Consider the following 20,052-nt stretch of genomic DNA (forward strand, 5'->3'; position numbering starts at 1 on the left):
ACCTCGCCAAAAGGAATCGCAGAATGGTATGGCTCGGAAGGGAGCTCTGAAGACCATTTCGTCCACAGCCCTGCTAAAGCGGGTTCCCTGCAGCGGGCTGCCCAGCAAAGCGTCCAGGCGGGCTTTGAATATCCCCACAGAAGGAGACTCCGCACCCTCTCTGGGCAGCCCGGCCCGCTGTCTGACACCCTCACAGGCAAGACATATTTCCTCATGTTCGCATGGAATTTCCTGTGTTCCAAAGTGTGCCCGTTGCCCCTTAATTCTGTCTCTGGGCACCAGCGAAAAGAGCTGGCCCCATCCACTCGACTACCGCCCATTAGATATCTATAAGCACTGGTAAGATCCCTTCTCAGCCTTCTCTTCTCCAGGCTGAACAGTCCCAGCCCTCTCAGCCTTTCCTCATAAGGGAGATGCTCCACGCCCCTCCCCATCCTTGTGGCCCTCGGCTGCACCCTCTCTAGGAGTTCCCCGTCTTTCTTGAGCTGAGGAGCCCAGAGTGGGACACCGCACTCCAGATGCGGCCTCAGCAGGGCAGAGGAGAGGGGGAGGATCACCTCCCTCGACCTGCCGGCCAGGCTCTTCGGAAGGCAACCCGGGATCCCACTGGCCGCCTTGGCCACAAGGGTGCACTGCTGGCTCACGGCTAACCCGTTGGCCACCAGAACCCTGCAGCTAACACGTGGCAAACCCCTGATTAAAGCAAAACATTCAACCTGACCAACCAATAAGTGTTGTAAGACTTTGTTAGGCACAGCTTAGCATCTTGTGATAAACCAGTATTTCTTTTAAAAACATCTGCTCTCATCTGTGTGAAATGGCGAATAATTAGAGCATAATATCTTCAGGCTACGAGTTTGCAAGATTAGTGTCGTACAAACTGATTTGAGGTCTCAGATTTGACTACCCACAGTATCTAATGAATATCACAGCTCTTGGACATAGTTGTGGTTATATTAGTTTTTCAAATCCTAATTAAAGGAAGGAAGGCACAATATTTGAGATGCATAAGTATTCCAAATTAAGGCAATGTGGATATATGTGGAGTTTTCAAAGGACTATCTCTTTTCTCCATCTGCTGACACTGCTGCAGAAATTTCCAAGATGTTAGACAATTAATGACTGATATGCAAGCTGGACACTGAAAAACCAGATTAAAGAGTAACTAAATTAGCAGTGACTTAAGTCTGAAGTTGTCTATAGTTCAACTTACTTGGTGGAAAATGGCTCCTCTGGTGGTGGTCTTCTTTGCAGGCACATGGCTGAAGCAGCCATTTGGTGTTATAACAAACACAACTTTATGCTTCTGTGTGTGCATCAGGATGAAAGTGCTGCAGTGAAAGGCTCCAAAACACTTGTCTGATTTCAATTTACTCATAGGTTCAAACGCATTTACAATATTTTGCAACGTGAACTTCATGCTAAAGGGTTTCATGTGGGTTCAGATGCTACCTGGTCATGTCAGATGCTGCCCGTTGTCTTGTAACTAACGTAACACCACCACAAACCTCCTATCGGGCGCAACAATTATTTCAACTCTTACCTGTTCCCATTTATGACCCAGATTAATGTTGTACTTGGGAGTGTTCTGATAGCACAGGTACCTGCTGAGGCAAACACCTCAGGCCAGATTTGCAGGCATCACTTTGCACATGCCACAGTTGCGGGTGCGCTGCACAAACATGCAGACAACAGTACTGCCCTGCCATGAGGCAGACTTAGGAACACCTGTTTGCCATGATTCCTTTTTTTCATGCCGTCCTCTTGTCTGTTCCAAACGTAATGCATACTGAAATAATTTTCTTCAAACAAAAGGGGTGAACAACTGCTTTAGATACAGGACATACTGAACACAGGTATTTCCACAGAACAGTGGAAACAGAGGAATCTTACTCTGTTTTCCTTTTAACTCTTCTTAAGAGATGTTTAATGATAAGCCACCCCAAATAACCCAGAATTAAGAGATAAGCTGTGAACACAGACACACCCAAGAGAAGACATTCATTCCAATATAAAATGAATAGCATTGTATTAACGTTTATTTCTAATTACAAGAAACAGAATATCAGTCCCTTATTTGTACAAAAATACCTGAAAGATTACAATTAGGTTCACAAGCCAAAAAGCTATTTACAGTATGAAGCAAAGCATATTGAATAAAGGTTTTGTCTCTTAAGTTAATACCTTTTGCATTCCCTGAAACTTTAAACTTTATTCCATTTTACAGTCACTAAATCTTGCATTGTGACAATATAATTTACGATAAGCAAGTCTTGCCACTGGAAAGGTGCATTGATTGGTCAAACTGTCAGGTATTTAGTGCAGAAAAGATAAGACAAAACATCTAAACTGAGGCACGTGTTTCTTCAAGATTAATTAACAAATAAAAAGTTTTTTGTACTTTTAACACCTATCATAACATAACTTAACTAGTAACCTCATTACCAAAATGGTTTGGCATTTTCCTTCTCAACATATTCAAGATTGCTACATGAAGTATTTATTTAGAAAATAAAATCACAGGCAAAAAGATAAAAATTCAACAGGCTCCAAAACAACCCTGAGCATCCCCTTTACATTCATGTCATTTAAATACAAAAATAAGAGTCAAATGTCCTTCAGTCCTTGGTATTCTGAGCTGGCAGCCAGCTGAATCTGTTGGAAAACTAAGGTGGTATCGACTGTTTTCCAGCAGAAAGAAGACAAAGCAGTGATCTGCTTAAGTAAGATTGTTGCCACTTTGAAGGTGGTCACTTTCTCAAAACAGCTCACTTTAGCTGGGAAAAGTACAAAATACTAAGTCAACCATCTACATACAAAAATCATGATTCATAGTCAAACTTTTATTCTCAATTTAAATAAGATGCAAGTTTTTCTTTTTTTCTTTTTTTATAAATATGAAACACTGCAAGTACTATCCGCCTACTGGGAAAAATGCATGGCTGTCACTAAGCTATGTAAACAGAAAAACTTAAAACTACAGCATAAATGGTCTTATTAAACTGGTAATGTAGTCAATACAAGTATCGTTTTTCTCCTAATAGGGGCCAAATAGAAGCATGCAAAGTGAAGTCAGACTTAAGTTAGCTTAATTTCAAGGTTTTAAAATACATTGTCTAGAAAGCAGGAACACTCGTTTCACTATGTACAATTAAAAAAAAAAAGGTTTATACTAAAAACAAAATCAAGTTTCTTCATTTTTATATCTAGACATTAAATGGAAAAAAAAATACTAAATGTGTTCTGTAAACTAAAATACAGTGTTTCTATACCATTGACATAGTTATAAGCTGATATGGACGACTCAGGCAGGTTATGGTTTGTCTTAAGCTGTTCTCAACACTACATGAAGACCTAAAGGTGTGGAATTTTCTTCCTTGTCTACCCCTTCCGATGGCTAGGATTTCAAACCCAGTGGCAAACATCAGTAAGGATGAACGAGTCTGTGTAAATTGTTCACCGTCTCAAGAATGCTCCATTCTGCGCTACGTTCTGAAAGTTCCCAGGGTGAAATATTTCACACTGTGGATAACTGCATGAAGTGTTGGAAAGCTAATTCAGTAACAGTTCCTGCACGGACTGTGTTGTTCGAAGAATGCTATTTGCAATTAAAGGAGTAAAAGGGGACTCGTTTAATTTTAGTACTGATTTATCATCAGAAAGAATCATTGTGTAAACATTAAATAATTGATTTAAGCATTAACAATAAAGTGATTCTGATGACAAACCAGCACCGGAGCAGGATATATGCTTGTCTGCAGTAGGTTCTGGTGTGCATTAGTGTGTACAACACAGGAATCACCAGTTACCTCCGTGGATGGTATTGCCAGCAGCTGGTTCACAATTGCAAATCCCAATGAAATGAGTTTCCATTCCCAGTATGTTCTTTCTCACCACGCAAACTTTCATGGCCATACCGAAAGCAGAAGGGAGATACTTCTTCTATGCCCTATTCCCCAAGAGAGCTTTGTGTCACTGTAGCTTTACAGTATGGAAACAGCTCTTTGAAACAGTCCAAAAATTCACGGAGCTATAAAGCTAAAAACACTGGGGTTTTTTTGTTTCGTTTTGTTTTTGTTTTCATTTTCTCATACTAAGACTACCTGCAGAAGAATCTTCTCACAAAAAAAAATGGTGGTTTCAGATACAATTGTCATTCAGTCCTATTCTATTTAGTAACAGTAGGTTTCCTCAGGAAAACAGTCAAAAGGCTGTAAAAAACAAATCACCACTTCGATAATAAAAGTTTGTGCATAGAATCTAATACAGTCTTTGCATGACTGGATGCCACTAATATGCCACCAACATACTACAGCCATAATGCTACAAGTCAACGGTTTTGAGAGTACACACATGGTGGTATGTTCTTTTAGAATTGTATCCTCATTGCTTCTTCAAAGACATCTGCAGATCACGGAACCTCAGGTCTCCAGAGAAGTTTTGAGACGCACACACGCACACACACACGTACAGACACACAACACGCACACTTCTTGATTTTCTTCTAGATCCGTTTAGGCTGAAGCATTCCATACATTTTAGGGTGCAGATTAATACCCAACTCCTGCATGAATTTTAAAAGCCACATCAGCTCCTAATATAGGCTGCATACAATATCCAAAACAACGTAGGAGTGCAAAAAAAGTGATCAATACAAAAAGTAAACACACTAGTCTTAATTGTCAAGATTATTCCAGGGCAAGAGTTCTTTTCAAACATTTCTCTTCACACTTGTTCCTGTTAAGTGGCCCAGCCAAGATAGTTTCCAGTTTTGCTTCAAATTTACTAATGGTTTTACATACCCTCCCCCCCATTTTTGGGATGCTGGGACACTCAGCAGCAATCACTCTTAGGTGTTAGACAAACCAGTAATGTCGGTCTGTTGGCACCTGTCGAATCCATCCCTTTCAGAGTCCCAAGGTGCATAATATTTTTATTTATTTTTACCAACTTACAAATCTGCCAATTCCCCAGTATCAACGTTCTCTTACAATTACTCTTCTAGCAAATCCAGTCTTCAGTGAGAGTCAAATTTGAGGTCATAAGGCCACTCGGATGCAGTGGTGTTTGAGTTTGCAGGGCAAGACTCCTTTGTTTAGTTGATAGAATTCAACAAGCTGGATTAGATCACTGAATTTGGTGTTCCCATCATCCAGGCTGAAAAATATCTGTCCATCATCCTCACACTGGGGAAATAAAATGTCCTTTTCAAGTTAGCACATGAGAAGATGCAAGCGGTGCAGAAACAGGACAAGTAAAAGTGCGTGACGTGACATAAATGATAGGCACCGCACAGAAAACCTAGTATCTAGAGTTCTGCCTGAAACCAGGCACAATGCTGGAGAAGAGTTTAGGTTAAGCCAACTGGAAATCTTTTCTGCACAAAAATGAAAGCTGGTGGGCAGCGTAATTCTAAGTTATAGAGACAGCACTGGTTTCTTTTACATAAAACAAAAATACCACAAAAATAATTGATGGCTGTTTCCAAAATTAGCAAGCAAGACAAGATGAGAGGGTTTGGACCAATAAGCGGGTCTACATGATCTTAAACTTTTGCTGCTCTTTCTGGCTAAGATAAAATCAACTAGTTCGCACTATCTCAATATAACATTTTTTAAGCTCAACATTATGGGATAAAATTCCAAATAAAATTTTTAAAACTTCCTATAAAAAGCTTCCTATAATTCTTACACATGTAATTATTCCTATAATTATTATATATTATTACTGTATATAAAACTTCCTGTAATTATTACAACTTCCTATAACTTATTCTAGGTTTGCCTAAGTGATATGGAGTGCGGCTGTTGCTGCCAGTCACAGAGTACAAGTTATGTTGCATTATTTCTGTACCTCAGTGATTTATCGTTTTCCAGATAGTGTTAAGATGGAATTTTATTCAGACATTTGACAGTTCTAGAGGATGATATTTCCTGATGGAAACATGCCTGTTCATGCCATTAGTAGGCAAAAAGAGGCCTCTTCAAATTATGACAATGCTGTTTGTTTAACACTTATTCTATATTTTATGATCAGTATTGAAAAAAAAGTCACTTACCGGCAAGATTTGAAAATGCTTTATTTTTTGATGATGGCAAAGCGTAAGTACAAATGCCTTTGGATTGCTTTGGCTGTCCCGGAGAAGAAATAGCCTAGGAGAGAACATTTTTAAGCACACAATAAATGCAACAATCCATTTCTACATAAATAGTCAGAAGTACTAAGTAATTTTGTACTACTGCCTAACTCTTCTTCAGTTGCTTTAACAGGCAATTTGCTTTTCATTTTTATACCAGGCTTATGCAAGAGTAACAGAAGAAGAAAAAGTGAAAAATGCTTGTCGTTATTTTTTCCCCTATGTATGAGGGCTGCTTCGAAAGTAATGCCTTCTATTTTATGACGTTGGCCCACGATGTCAGAGGCAGATGGTGGTGGTATGGCAGTAGAGGTTGAACCTTCCCACCAATATTTCATTACATTTTGTTGCCATGCGACAGATGGCAGCAGAGAGGCAATGTGACAGAACGGCATGTGACATGGAAGTGTGGATGAAGCCAAGTGATGAAGTCACCGAATTCCTCCATGCAAAAGAAACTGTACCCACTGACATTCACTGACACTTGCTGAACATTTATGGAGACAAAATAGTGGATGTGAGCACAGTGAGGCGGTGACTCGTGTGTTTTAGCAGTGGCAGCAGTCATGTGAAAGATAATCTGCATGAATCTCCAGAATATAACCACAGAATTGTCTATGGAGCTGAATATAGGCTTCAATATGTTGGAAATGATGGTGGGAACACCAGAATATTGCAAAGTTTACACCAAGTGGGTCCCAAAAAGCTCAAATACAGAGGCAGAGAGAACGCCATGTGCAAGGCTGTCAGGATACTGAACCAATGCAAGACTGAGGGTGTCAGCTTCCTGGACTGCATTGTTACTGGTGGCAAGACTTGGTGTTACCACTACAAGCCAGAGTCAAAACGACAGTTCATGGAGTGGCAACATGTGAATTCCCCATCAGAGAAAAAGTTCAAGATGCAGTCCTCAGTGGGTAAAGTAATGTGTGCTTTCTTTTGGAATAGGAAAGGGGTGATCCTTCTGGATTTCCTGGAACCCAAACAAAACATCAACTCTTGACTGCTGCATCATGATGCTGACTAAGCTGAAGGCTCAAAATTCCAGAGTCAGGCAAGAGAAGAAGATAACCTTTCCTTGCAACATGATAGCACCTGGCCCCATTCCAGTTCGAAGATGGTGGAGCACACTGCCCATCTTGGCTGGACTGTCCTGTCATACCCACCATAAAGTCCTAGTTTGGCATATCCTCATTTCCATTTGTTTAGGCATAAGAAAGATGAACTGTGTGGGCAACAACACTATCATAGCAGCTGTGAAACTGTGGATCACTTCCACTGGCACAGATTTTTATGGGTGCAGCATGCATGCTCTTGTTCATCACTGGCGAAAATGCTTAGCTAATGGTGGTGTTTTGTAGCTGAGAATTTGCTTTATCAAATAGTTTTTCTTGTGCTCTTTGTATCTGTAGCTTTTTCCACAGAAATAAACAGAAGCCATTACTTTTGGAGCAACCCATGTAGGAGGCATTACTTTCGGAGTGAGCTACGTATGTATGAAGCTTTTGTGTTTTAATATACAAGAACTTGTTCCCATTCTCCAGTATCTTGCATTAGTTTACAGAACTTCAGTGTTAGTAAATTACATTTAACCTAAGTGGCTGCAATTCCACAGAAACAGATCATTACCTTCTTAAAATGACTTCTCAGCTAAGTAACATCCACATTATCAGGATGGGGAAAACACACACTGATTTTCCTCTAAAAGAGACTATTTTTCTCTCAGCATCCTCAGAAAAGACTATACTTTAGGAAGTATAACTAGCAACAACACACACCATGGAACTGTCACTTCTGAGTTGACCCACAAAGTCCTAATTCAAATAGTTAAATCTTTACTTTAGCAAGGAAAAGTATGTAGACAATTTAAGTTGTCAAAAACATCTCCTTTCCTTAAAATTTATGAGCTGAGGTAGGAGAACCTCTCCGTGCCACAGGAAACAAGTATATCCCTTTGGCATAAGGCCCAGAATGCTAATCACAAGTGGACTTGTGAGATGGCCAAGTGTTGTAGTCGGGCAGGCCTCAAGCCCTCTTACTGGCTAACCACTAAGGCAGGAACATGCTCTTTCAAGGCTGAGTTGCAAGAACTGCTTGTACTTTACAGACCTGAAAGAACTTACCCTAGCTCCTCTGAGCCAATTGAGAAATGTCAATACCACAAAAATGCACCATCGTAACCAGGATCACTCCAATACCAAGAGATGGCATGTCTTGCCACTACTGGAAAGCATGCTTCACTTTCCTTTTTCTTCCTAGTAAGACAAGATGTGTGGAAAAGGAACCTAAGACTTTACAAATTGGGATTCATCTCAGCAAGAAAGATCTTACCTGCCCCTGCCCCACAGTCACTCCAGCTGGTCCTTCAGATATTTCTAAGTTACCTTTCATCTAGCTATTTCAGATAATGCAAAGTATCATAAACTGGGGGTACAGTGCAAAGCTCAGCACAACTGACTCTGTGTTTATGCAACTTCTTTGGCAAAAAACCAGCCTGTCTGCAGTAACAATGACCGCATATACAGGTATACCCTCAACAACAGCTTCAAGAAACAAAGAATAGAAGCATCACCTGCATATTTGCATCGCTGGACATGTTAACAAGAGCCACTAGAAGCGTTCCCTATTCTTCCCCAGTGTTAACTTTTTAGCTTCCTTTGTTTAAGAACACACATAGCAGGAAAACACACACAAGACTTTTCTGTTCTGAAAACTGTCACCTACAGATCCCAGAGCACACAGGTAATACGGTTCCTTTGCCATAATTGAATGACCTCACTACAACTGAATGCTAACCAATCTCAGCCTTCCATAGTGACTAAGTTGTCTGGAGTACAAATTGAACAGTCTCAAAGGCATCAATGATTGTATGAATACTCGAAAAAGCATGGGCTACTACATTATTACTGCAACATGTCAAAATGGACCCAAGATAGCCAAGCAGTTCTGTAATGGGAGAGAGCCATAAACTCAACAGATCAGCTGTGCTCGTCTTCAGCAGTGCTCTTTTGCTTTCATTGGTCTGCTAGCTAAAATCTTTATTCATACAAATCTCAATGGCTTCAGGCCATCAACACTGACAAAAAAAAAACAAAACACCAAAGCAATAAAAAACACTGTTTAAATGAATGTGCACATGCACTATTTCTCTAATGTGTTTCATTCTCCACAAGCTATGAATCAAGAAAATTAGTTATGCTCCTAAATCAGAAAATGCTGTTGCAAGGTTTGACTCCCGAGAAGACAATATGGAAGCTTCTACCTAAACCCTGTCAGCAGTGAGATCAATAAAATGAAGACACCAATGTCCTTCTCATCCAACAAATAATTCATTGTTGAGCTTCAATGTAAGGAATTTCCCTAGAATTACCATAGCTACACGCAACTGAGTGAAACAAGGATGCTCAGGAAATTCTTAAATCTCAGCTATAGACGATATACAGAAATGGAACAGGTAGTTACTTTCCTCTATAACAGAAATAAATACGAAGAAATAATCATTAACTGCTCTGATACATGCAAAAAAAGCACAAATAGCTGACTACAAATTTGTGCACAAATGGATAATTACAGCTTTGCCTGAAAAAATATTTCCTCAGTGCAGGTTAAAGTAATTAATTATTTTCAAATTCTAACATTCCCTAAAATGTGATTACCTCCGTTGAAAAAAACAAAAACACCCAACAGAACAACAAGTTGTGCATTCTTCATGTTTTGTTTTCCAGATTAAGCATCAGAACCCACTCCTACAAACATGTGCTCAGGCTTTTGGAATTCCAGGCAAGTTATAATGGGTCTGCTAAGAGTCAGGTTACTCATTAGTGCTCACAAACCTGTACGCCCTTACAGCAGACGTGTTCTTGTCCATAGTACTTACCGTGAGATCATAGATACCAAACAAGAGGAATACCTACCCATCTACTAGCCCTTGTTGCTTAATAATCCTGTGAGATTCTTCTCTGGAGATTCTGCCATGAAACCAATGCTGTGTCCTATGAATAACTGGAGGTGAGAGGGAAAAGAGACAATGGTTAAAAAACAGTAAGATGTACCAGTTACTTCCACACGATATTTATTTAAGCATTTTAAAAGTGGGTATAGTTTTGTTGCAGAATATGAAATGTCTTTAATTGATTAGAATAAAAAATGAATCAGTATGAAAAAGATGCACCAGCTGTTGCATAACCATGATAAACACAGGCAATGTCTCCATGGACTTCATGAATTGCAGATATACAATCAGGTTAGTGAGACATTGCCCTTTCACCATTTCTTGAAAATGCTGCACCTAAACAATTCTTGGAATACAATATATGAGCTAACAAGGCAGAACCAAGTCCCTTTAACTCTACAAGAATGAAAAGCACTTCAGATTGTGCTTTCAGGGGTACAGTTATCCAAATATATTTTTATTATTGTTTCATTGTTTTTCAAATGATATGTTTAAGTTCTAATCAGCAGAATAAAAACTCAGAACACCTATGTTCCCTCTTAAGGAATCCGGGACACTAATATGCAATTTCCTATTATTTTAATAAACGTACAATGTCAAAGAGATGTTCGGGGCTCACATCGCAGGTATCTGTATTTTATGTTGTGCAATTATTATAGAATAAACGCTATTTTGAAGACTTTTACTTTAAAGATTATCAAATCAGTTGTTGACCTTCCTTGTTTAAAATGAAGAACTGACTTCTGGATTATCTTTTTTTTTACTGGAAACATTTATGTAGTCTCAATTTTTATAAAATCTGGGTTTCAAAAGATTAAAATGGAAGCAGATCTTGAGCATGCCTTAAAAGAAAGGTAAGTTCCTTCTATTATGCCCTTATAGGTAGGCATACTAATGACAGAAGTTACTCATGAACATAAAACGTAGTATTTCATATAAAGGCATTAACACTACATGGTTGCATTCTATCTTTATAGGGAATAATATTTTATTTACTCATCAAAGCCTCTTACACTATGCTTACAAACAGCAGAATTTACCTGTACTCAGTGTGGAAGGGTGGAGTGGACTTTGGCTACCCAAGATGTTCATTCTTGTGCTACGTTTCTATAGAGAAAATGAATTACCATTAAATCCACGCTAAAACCTCAACAGAAGAGAACTAGTGCACATGCAATACAGATTTAATTTACAGGAAACTTGGGGCTCGGCAAGTTTAATGCAAGGATGAGAAAAAGAAATGCAACTTCGAAGGGGACTAATCTACAAGCAGCAGCTCAGTTCAGTTGGCTTAAAACACAAGCCAGATGTTAATGGTGAAAGCTCAGTATCTTTAAACTAAAAAAAGAAAAGAAAAAATATGACAGAAAAAAAGAAAAGTCTGATATGTTTCTGCTCAGGCAAAATAGTGGGCACTCAGTAAATCAAGCAGTATTTCCCTCCCGTACATAAAGCACTAGCTAGTGCTTCAGTGATGACTCCTATTCCCTAAGAGACGAGCATGGGGGAAAACTTGTACTGCAGCTGTCTGTCCACAAGACACTATAAACAAATTACATCAGTTTTCATTGCAAGAGGTTCTGCCTCTTGTATATTCTGCAATTAAACTTACTGGGAGCAAGCCATTAGTCAGAGCCCCAGACTCTTCCATGTGGGGAAGCATTTAATTTGACATATTCCTCCTCAGAGACTGGTTTTGCAAACTGGCAGTAAAGTTCTGGTGAGTCTGCTTTCCCCCTCAACTTTCCTCTGGACACTAGGGGGACAGAGAAGCAGTGGTAGAAGGTTGTTGTGAATGTGACAGTTTTGCTAAAGATGGATATCGACTTTCAGATCTCCATGCTTGCAGTGTGATTGTTTCAGGTCGGATCTAAGCTATACTGTGACCAGCACTGCACTAGTATCATAGCACACTCTGTGTCTTGGCTCTCAACAGACACCGATGAAAAAAAAAAATAGAAGAGAAAATAGCTACCCTCCAAGCATGTCCTTCTTCCATGGCAGCACTCTGTGCTTCAACAGGATTTTCAATAACTCTTCCTATTTGCCCCGAAAAATCCATTGCTACTAGTGAGTTTTCAGATACACTTCTCTGAAAAGGAATTTTCACTTGTTTCAAAAAACAGGGAAAGAAAAAACCAACTTGAGAGAGTTTCATTTCAAAATGTTTTGCTTTCAGAAGACTTTCCAAAGCTATCCTTCAACAACATTGGAAACATAGCTATTTTTCTTTTCATTGAAGAGCATTAACAGACACAAAAATACATGGTTTTTCTTTATAGGCCATATGGAAGGGAGAAGATCCAAAGCCTCTTGTTCAGGTTGCCCACTTGCCCTATTACCATACCCCACTCATTTCCAGGGCCAGCTGGGATCCAGATATAGCATCTTCAATTTTAGATAGCTAACAGTCAGCTTTTGGCCCAACACTTTTTATGAGATTTAAGAGTGTGTTTTGCCAGACCTAAGCTGGCTTCTGCAGGGACAGCCAGATGTCTCTGTGCTGTACATCTCTAAGTGCCTGGCATATCCAAGATTTTTCAATCACGTGGATAATGTAAACCTAGGATAAGTGGAGAGCCAACGACATAAACTGTACACATAGAAAATGTGAACTTTACATCGATTTGCTACATAATGCTGAATTTACATTTCTTAGTGTAAAATTTTCCACTTTTAAAATGCAAAAGTGAGTATATCTTTTTAAGCATGATACAGTAAGGAAACAAAGTTCAGTACTTACTACTGGAGTGGAAAAGTGTGGAAGCATGGCTTTTCTCTGCTGGGGAATTCTGTAATTCTGATACAGCAGCATTCCATACTGCCAACAGAAAAGCAAATAAATTGTTATTCAAAGGTATGCCCTAGAAAAAAAACTGTAGCGATTCCACTTGCACTGGATGAAGGTGCTGTCCGTTTATTTCCATGATCAGAAACTGTCCCAGAGCAATTTGCATTGAGGAATAGCGATTGGCGGGTGGGAACAGAGCAGTAAGTATGCACAATAACTTTATTTAAAAGATAGCACTTCTACAAGATTGAGCAAAATATACAGCTCATCTCTGCCATTCTCAGCTATTAACATATATTCCTTATGGAATATAAGCTTTCACTCAAGGTCCAGATATCACCTTCCCCTCTTTTTACCCTCCAATAATTTGAGCTTAAAAATATATATATATATTCATAAGAAGTTGAGTAAAAGATAACACAAGGATGAACTCAGCTTTCATAATGTTATAATGTTTTCTAATTCACTTGATGTTTTAATAAATTTTGACAGACAGTAACACTTCCAGTCTTTTTCTCATCCTTAAAAAGTGAGTGAACTACTCATGTCCCTCCTTCACTGAGATCAATTTTAGAAATACTAGTAGCTAGGACAGTAGGAAACCACCTACTCAGTACCTTCCCAAGAGGTATAGCTGAAGTATATCAACATTGCTTACAGACTGTTCTAATTGAGGTTGTATATGTAATTTTGTTAACGAGGTAAAACTGTATGATTACCGAAAGCTGAATCTGTATGTAAATAAAAAGGAGAGCTACAGCCATAGCCGCACTGTTTCTTACAAACAAAACCTTTCTTCTCTGAGCATTAAGTGCCTAAGGGTCGATGTTAGATGCCAGTGCACAGAAATTGAATGCCATACTGTTTTTGCCACAGGTTGCACTGCAAAGAAAGTCTCCTGTGAACACGTAAGATGCACGTCTACACATTCAGTATGAATAGCTAACTCTGTACGCTGGGGGGGTTCTTCCTTGCCATGCCAGGATCACAGCGTGTTGACCAGTGTACCTGAACTCTTCATTCTTTAGAAGATATCATAAATGATAACCTGAAGGCACAACTCACTACAATTAACTGAACCACTATTTCTGCAGTTTGCTCACAGTGAAACGTTATGTATGAATCAGAAATAACAACCATCAACAATGACACCAATCTCAAAGAAGCATCTGGACATGACATGGAAATAAAGTATTGTATTAAATTTGAGCCAAGTCAACGCAGTGAACATTAGATTACGAGGGCCAACAGTTATCAACTTTTCAGAAAACAAAAATGCAAATTGTACCTAGGATTGTTTCTTCAATCCTGGCCCATAACCAAAATGCCTATAATCAGTACACTTTTTTTTTTTTTTTTTTTTTGTAAGAAGTTCAAATAGGGATGAGATTTCTGTACTGCAGTTTGTAAAGAATTTCTTACAATTAGCAAACCAGGCAACATCTGGAGACCATTCAGAGACATGTGCTGGTTTGGAAGATGACTCAATGTAAATGGAGAACAGGCAGCAGACCAAAACGTTGTGGTTTCACACCTGCAGGCCTAGATGTCTAATTTGCTTTCCCTGCTTTTACAGGGTTTTGCGTGATAAACACTCTGTCCAAAGAAAGGAAGAGATAACTGTAGTAAACATTTGTCACATCTTAAGAACAGTCTAACAAGACAAAGTTTTGAAAGGTGCAGGGGTGGGAAATAAAAGACATTCATGCAACACACCCCCATCCCAGGAGGCATTCAAGGCCAGGCTGAATGGGGGGCCCTGGGCAGCCTGATGGTTGGCAATCCTGACCACAGCAGGAGGGTTCGAACTAGATGATCTTTAGTATCATTTCCAACCTAGGCCATTCTATGACTTAATGACTCCATGATCTTTGGAGTTCTTCCTCTGCACCAGGAAGCCACAAAACCACGTGCTCATTGTCACACCTGCTCCCCATCAGCACCCTAGTCACAGTGTGGAAATGCGCCTTCAGCAGGTGGTCCTGCAACACTGACGGGGAAAAAGGCATTTTGCTGGAGAGGTCTGGAGCAGCTTTTGCTGATGTGGCCTGTTGCTTAGGCAGGAAAAGCAAATATAGTCATTTGGGTGAGAGACCAAGCAGATGGAGCCCACAGTGGCCTCAAGGAACATCCTGGCATAGCCTTGAAGCTGTGTCCTCATCCTAGCGGCTTGCTCGCAGCACTAATGATGACAAAACTCATCTTGGGCACAGCTTGACAGACAGCAGTCACAGACAGGACAGAGTGTCCAAGAAGGACCACATCCTGGCCTCATTCCCACTGCTGTGTCTGGGACCAGCCCTGCTCCCTGACATAAAGTAAAGGGATTTTGTGGTTGGCCCTTTCCAAGTATCTGGAATTATATGTTTACTACAGAGAGAGCCAAAGTTGACTGAGTTCAGTGTTTCCATTCATGTTTTGGTGGAAGTGTATCTAGTATGGGTGCCACAGTACCAGTTTGTACATGCTCGTACTTTTTTTAATTACATTTCTTTGTTAGATTTTGAAACAGAATACTAGACAGTAGGATAAATGCATGGAAGAGAAGTGGGATTTTATGGGCAACCCATTAGAGAGAACCTGTACATATTTTATATATTTAATTTTTTTATAGGTGTATATTCCCTTTAACATGATGTAGGACCTAGTCAGGCAGAAAGAAGAAAATAATAGTTGTTTTCTAGGCAGCATCTTCAGGAATAGATGTAAAAAGAAAAGAAAATAACTTCTGCTTCAAACAGCACAAAATAACCAACCTTCTCCTCAGTACTTCCTACAGTGATTTTGTTTAAAAAGTACTGGGAAACCTCTTTCTAGATTATCAAGAAATTTAATTATTTAGTCTCAGGTATGAATAACTTTAATATAGAGACAGAGTGGCCTATTTTTTGTTATTTAACTTGTTTCTGAACCTTCAAAAAACTGAAAAAACTAAGAAGTATGAAGAAAGCAGTCTGTTCTAGGTGAGATATTCACTTACCATAATCAAAATGTTTTCTTTATGGTACTTGCAAATAACTGTTACACAATTTTGTTGGTTCATTCACATATATTTGCCCCCAACTCTGAAATTATACTGGATTCATATGCACAGAGAATTCATCTCAGTGCAGTGCTTAAAAGTTCAGGAGGGACAGTTCAATCTGGCATGCTGCTCTTAGCCCTGTTATTCTGGAGGTAGATAACGTTCAAGAACATGTAGGTATTTTCTAATGAGCAAAAAAATGGAAACTGCAACTTGACAACAGGTGTAGCTCTATTTACAGAAGAAATCTGATACCTTGAGGAGTCGAAAGGCAGTCATCCAGCATGTCCTACTTTGCTCATCTTCAGCACACAACAACCTCAGTTCCTTCGTTTCATTTCTTACTCTGTTGGGCTATAGGGGATTAGAAAGAATTCAGCTCAATTCAGTAAAAAACAACAACACTGTAAATTCACTGTAAAGTAAAGGCAGATATAGTAAATGTCTACAAACTGGTCAGAGAAGGCTTAAATCGCCCTGAATTCAAGCTCCTCAGAAGCAGAACAAGTTTTGAATGAAATTACTTTCTCTGCTTGATCCAGCAAGATAAACTTCAGAGCTCTGTAATACTCTGCAATCCTTGCAGTTCATAGGAACATGGTACTTAAGTCATTTCAGAATGAGAAACAAAGAGCGAACCTGTTTTGTGTTCGTTCGGAGACCCAAAGTTTCAGTAACTGATCCTAAGCCACACAGAAGCCTTCGAGAATCAGATACAGAGACCGGATCCTTCCCTTCCATACCCTCTTTGTTGTACCACCATCGTTCCCATACAGTCATCACTCACTCTGGAAGTCCTGCAGTTTAAAGCTTTTCCTGCTGTTTATGTTCAGATTTTAATGTATCTCCCTGAGCAGTACTCTCATCATCTCCACATGTGGGCCTCCATGTTGCAAGCCTCACAACTCTCCAACCTAATGCACTCAGTAGCTGGTAGTGGCAGCTCCTGAAGCTGACCACAAATGAAGTGTCCAGGACCTGCAGAGAATGACAGGCTTTGTCCTGAATGGACCAGAAATGCCTGCATTGCAATGATGCTGTCCTGCAGAGAGAGCGCTTGGGCTCTTCCCACTGAGTACCTTCCCAAATGTCTGCTTCCATCAGTTCAGTACATATCCTTAGCCAGCCTCTACTAAGTCAAACTGATACAGTCTAGCTCCAGAACAGTTGCTAGGAAGGAGATGACTTCATTTCTGTCAATAAAACCAGCTCCCATCCATATTTTCTTGACAGAAAATGAGATGGAGCTTTGAAGTACTTTTTACTGACATTTCAGTGGCAGTACATAAAAGGGACAACTCTGGATGCAATCCGATCAGGAAAAAGACAGCTTATGCTGCTATGCCTTACTCTTCTTCTATAAGAATAAGTTGTACAAGTAGATGCAAGTGCTAGAGAAAGAATATCTCTATAGGAAGCAATATTAATAACAATCCTAAATGCTAAGAACTCTTCGGAACTGATGTGGTTATTCTTGCAAAAAATAAAATCCTATCCATCAACACAACAGTTTTAATATCTTTAAGGGCAACTGCTTATTTGCATTTCTATCTTCCATGACAATCTTTCACTTTAAATAAATAAACCTATTAAATAAATAAACCTCTGGCCCATAATTATGGTGCAGTTAGACAAGATCACAGTCTGATCCTTGTTGCTACATAGTTTTGGTGCTCGCTGTCCAAAGTAACTTTCCTGTTCCATCAGAATACTAGGAAAAAATGATTTCATGTGTAAGGTGAACCAAGGCCACCTCACAGGCACACCATGCTTCAGCAGTGAACTGATCCTGCACAGAAATTTCCCAATCCAAAGAAGCAACAGACAAAGTGTTAAAAATGTCACATAAAATGATGGCAAGATTCATAGGACGCCTGCCAAACAAAAGACTTTCAAGATCAGGTCTTCCTGACAGAAATACTTGCAGGCTTTTACATACAAATCCCATTTAGCTGTCAGGGCTCTGAGCTACTGTCACCATCTTGTATTCCAAAAGAACTTTGTGAGATTTACCTTTATACAAAATCCATATTCTGCAGGTGCATTGTACAACTTCTTGCCTGCTATCAATGAGAAGATATTGCTGTCTTCTAGGTCAGCCAACAATTGCAAATGTCTTGGCTCCTGCAGAAGTAATGTGTTTTAGAACATGTAAGAATAAGCTTCTGGAACACCTTGCTGCAAGCACTGCAATCTCAAAAGACCAACATCCAACAGAGGGCAGTATGTGAACACTCTGCTCCTCTGAGACAGCCTGAAGTGGACACTGCATGTTGCAATTACCAGCCTACTAGCCTAAGGCGCTTTGTAGAGGAAGTTGACAAAATACTTATTCAAATGCACTACACTGAAAATGGCATAGCCTGTTTCATTGCTTCTGGAAACTCTGAAAATGAGATAATGCAAAATATTTTTTGAAGTATCATTTAAAATAAATTCATCAACAACATGTTTGAAGAGTAGGATTTTTCTTGCTAACCTCGTTAAGGTGACTTCACCAACCACAATTCTGTTGTCTCGCTAGGTTGGTTTCATTATATAACAAGGTTACAAAGCCACTGTCATAAACTGAGAGCCCAAGACTTGTTTTCATTTGATCATGGTTTGCTTATCCTTTTCTATGCAATAAAAAGGGAAACACTTTGTGCAGACATTTAAAAAAAAAAAAAAAAAAAAACAGAAAAAAAAATCCACTGTAAAAGAAGAAAATCCTTTCACATGCTAGTAGTATGCAACTTCTTTTTTAATCTTACCTTTGAAGTTCCTTTTGTAGAACAATAAAGTCCTGATCTTCTCAAACACACATACAATTTCTTCCACGATTTCCTACCCAGCTCTTTCACATGCAAGAAACCTTGTATTTCAGGACAGCTACTGGAGTTTAGAAAGTTCTGTTGGAGAGGAAAACATAAGTGATAACTATCCTACACATTTATCATAAAATTGACATCTTTCTTTGCAGAAAAGACAGGCAAATTGCAAGGCACTTCACTGACTTCAGGCATAGTTTCACTACATGCTTAAACTGACCTACGTGTTTAAACTGATTTACAGCCAAAATGGACATTCCTTCTCCTCCCATCACATCTACCTAGCTAACTTTCTGTCATCTCCTCTGTGCCATGACTAGCAGCCTTAGTGATGCAAAGCCCGATGAACTACTGTTCAAACCCTCCCCAACCCAGAATAGTTAATGTCCTGACAGATCAATGAAATGTGCCGAGACATACAGTCTCCACACAGTTTCAACCGGAGGTAATCCGGCTGCACAGCCAGGGGCACAGAACTGCAACTATCAGTGGCAGCTACAGTTGGACTGGTTTGAATGCAGATGTGAAGCAGAAGCCTTAATTAGAGTGTTTCTGAAGCAGAATCTCAGTATTTATTATACAGCAGGTTTCTCTACAATGCTGTAAAAGCAATCAATTCAAGTTCATGTACTGACATTTTCCTGTTTTCTGTGTGAATACTTAAACCTCTGAAAGACTAAATCCTTCTCTGTATCCTCATTCTACTTGTGCTTGACCCGAAAGGACACAAAGAAAGCTTATTCCTTATTTAAAGAAAATAATGTCTCATCCATATGACTCAGCCAACCAGTCTAACATGGAAACGTTGGCCAAAATCTGCAACTTTATCCAAAGTTTTAGAGTGGGAACAGCCTATTGCAGGATTTCCCATACCAAAGTCCTATACATCATACATGCATCTGTCCCAGGACAAGAGGTATGACAGGCCTCGGGGGTTGGACTCGATCACTTCCGGAGGCCCTTTCCAACCCCTGCAATTCTGTGATTCTGTGACAACAGAGTATATAACTCAAATGGAAACTCAGAGCAGTAAAATAAATGTCAGCAATGATACTACACCTCCAGATCCAGAAGCATTTAAGTTAAGTTCTTGGCATAATTAGAGGGACCACATATGGAATCATTTGATTTGCCGTATGTCAGAGGAAGGAAGTATTAACTATGGTTAGCCAGTTGATGGATTGTTCCTTTACTACAGTGGGATAGATTTTTAAATGACAGAGAGCTTGGTAAGTAATTTAAATGCCAAACTCTTAATAAATTCATGTAATAGGAAGAAAAAATTCATAAAACCCGTTGGTCGAGATGCCTCTGGAATGTTGTATTTTGTTGTTATTT

At 39.4% G+C, this 20,052-nt stretch overlaps 1 protein-coding gene across 8 annotated transcripts in view; it reads right to left on the reverse strand.

Annotated features, from left to right (window-relative positions):
- Positions 1-2,012: 2,012 nt before the first annotated feature.
- GRB10 (growth factor receptor bound protein 10) overlaps positions 2,013-20,052 on the reverse strand; it is a 141,753-nt gene continuing 123,713 nt past the window's right edge. For 7 of the 8 annotated variants that reach the window (XM_025147273.3, XM_015282308.4, XM_046924477.1 and 4 more), the window contains 9 exons: positions 18,658-18,795; positions 17,918-18,028; positions 16,160-16,258; positions 12,832-12,909; positions 12,064-12,180; positions 11,129-11,195; positions 10,051-10,138; positions 6,059-6,152; positions 2,013-5,186 (listed from right to left, as the gene is read on the reverse strand). In XM_025147273.3, the coding sequence (XP_025003041.1) occupies positions 5,040-5,186; positions 6,059-6,152; positions 10,051-10,138; positions 11,129-11,195; positions 12,064-12,180; positions 12,832-12,909; positions 16,160-16,258; positions 17,918-18,028; positions 18,658-18,795 (939 nt within the window). In that variant the 3' untranslated portion in view covers positions 2,013-5,039. The remainder of the gene's footprint in view (positions 5,187-6,058; positions 6,153-10,050; positions 10,139-11,128; positions 11,196-12,063; positions 12,181-12,831; positions 12,910-16,159; positions 16,259-17,917; positions 18,029-18,657; positions 18,796-20,052) is intronic. The other variant, XM_015282309.4, reaches the window with a different exon arrangement.

Source organism: Gallus gallus, chromosome 2 (genome assembly GCF_016699485.2).
Source record: "Gallus gallus isolate bGalGal1 chromosome 2, bGalGal1.mat.broiler.GRCg7b, whole genome shotgun sequence".
Lineage (NCBI taxonomy): Eukaryota > Metazoa > Chordata > Aves > Galliformes > Phasianidae > Gallus > Gallus gallus.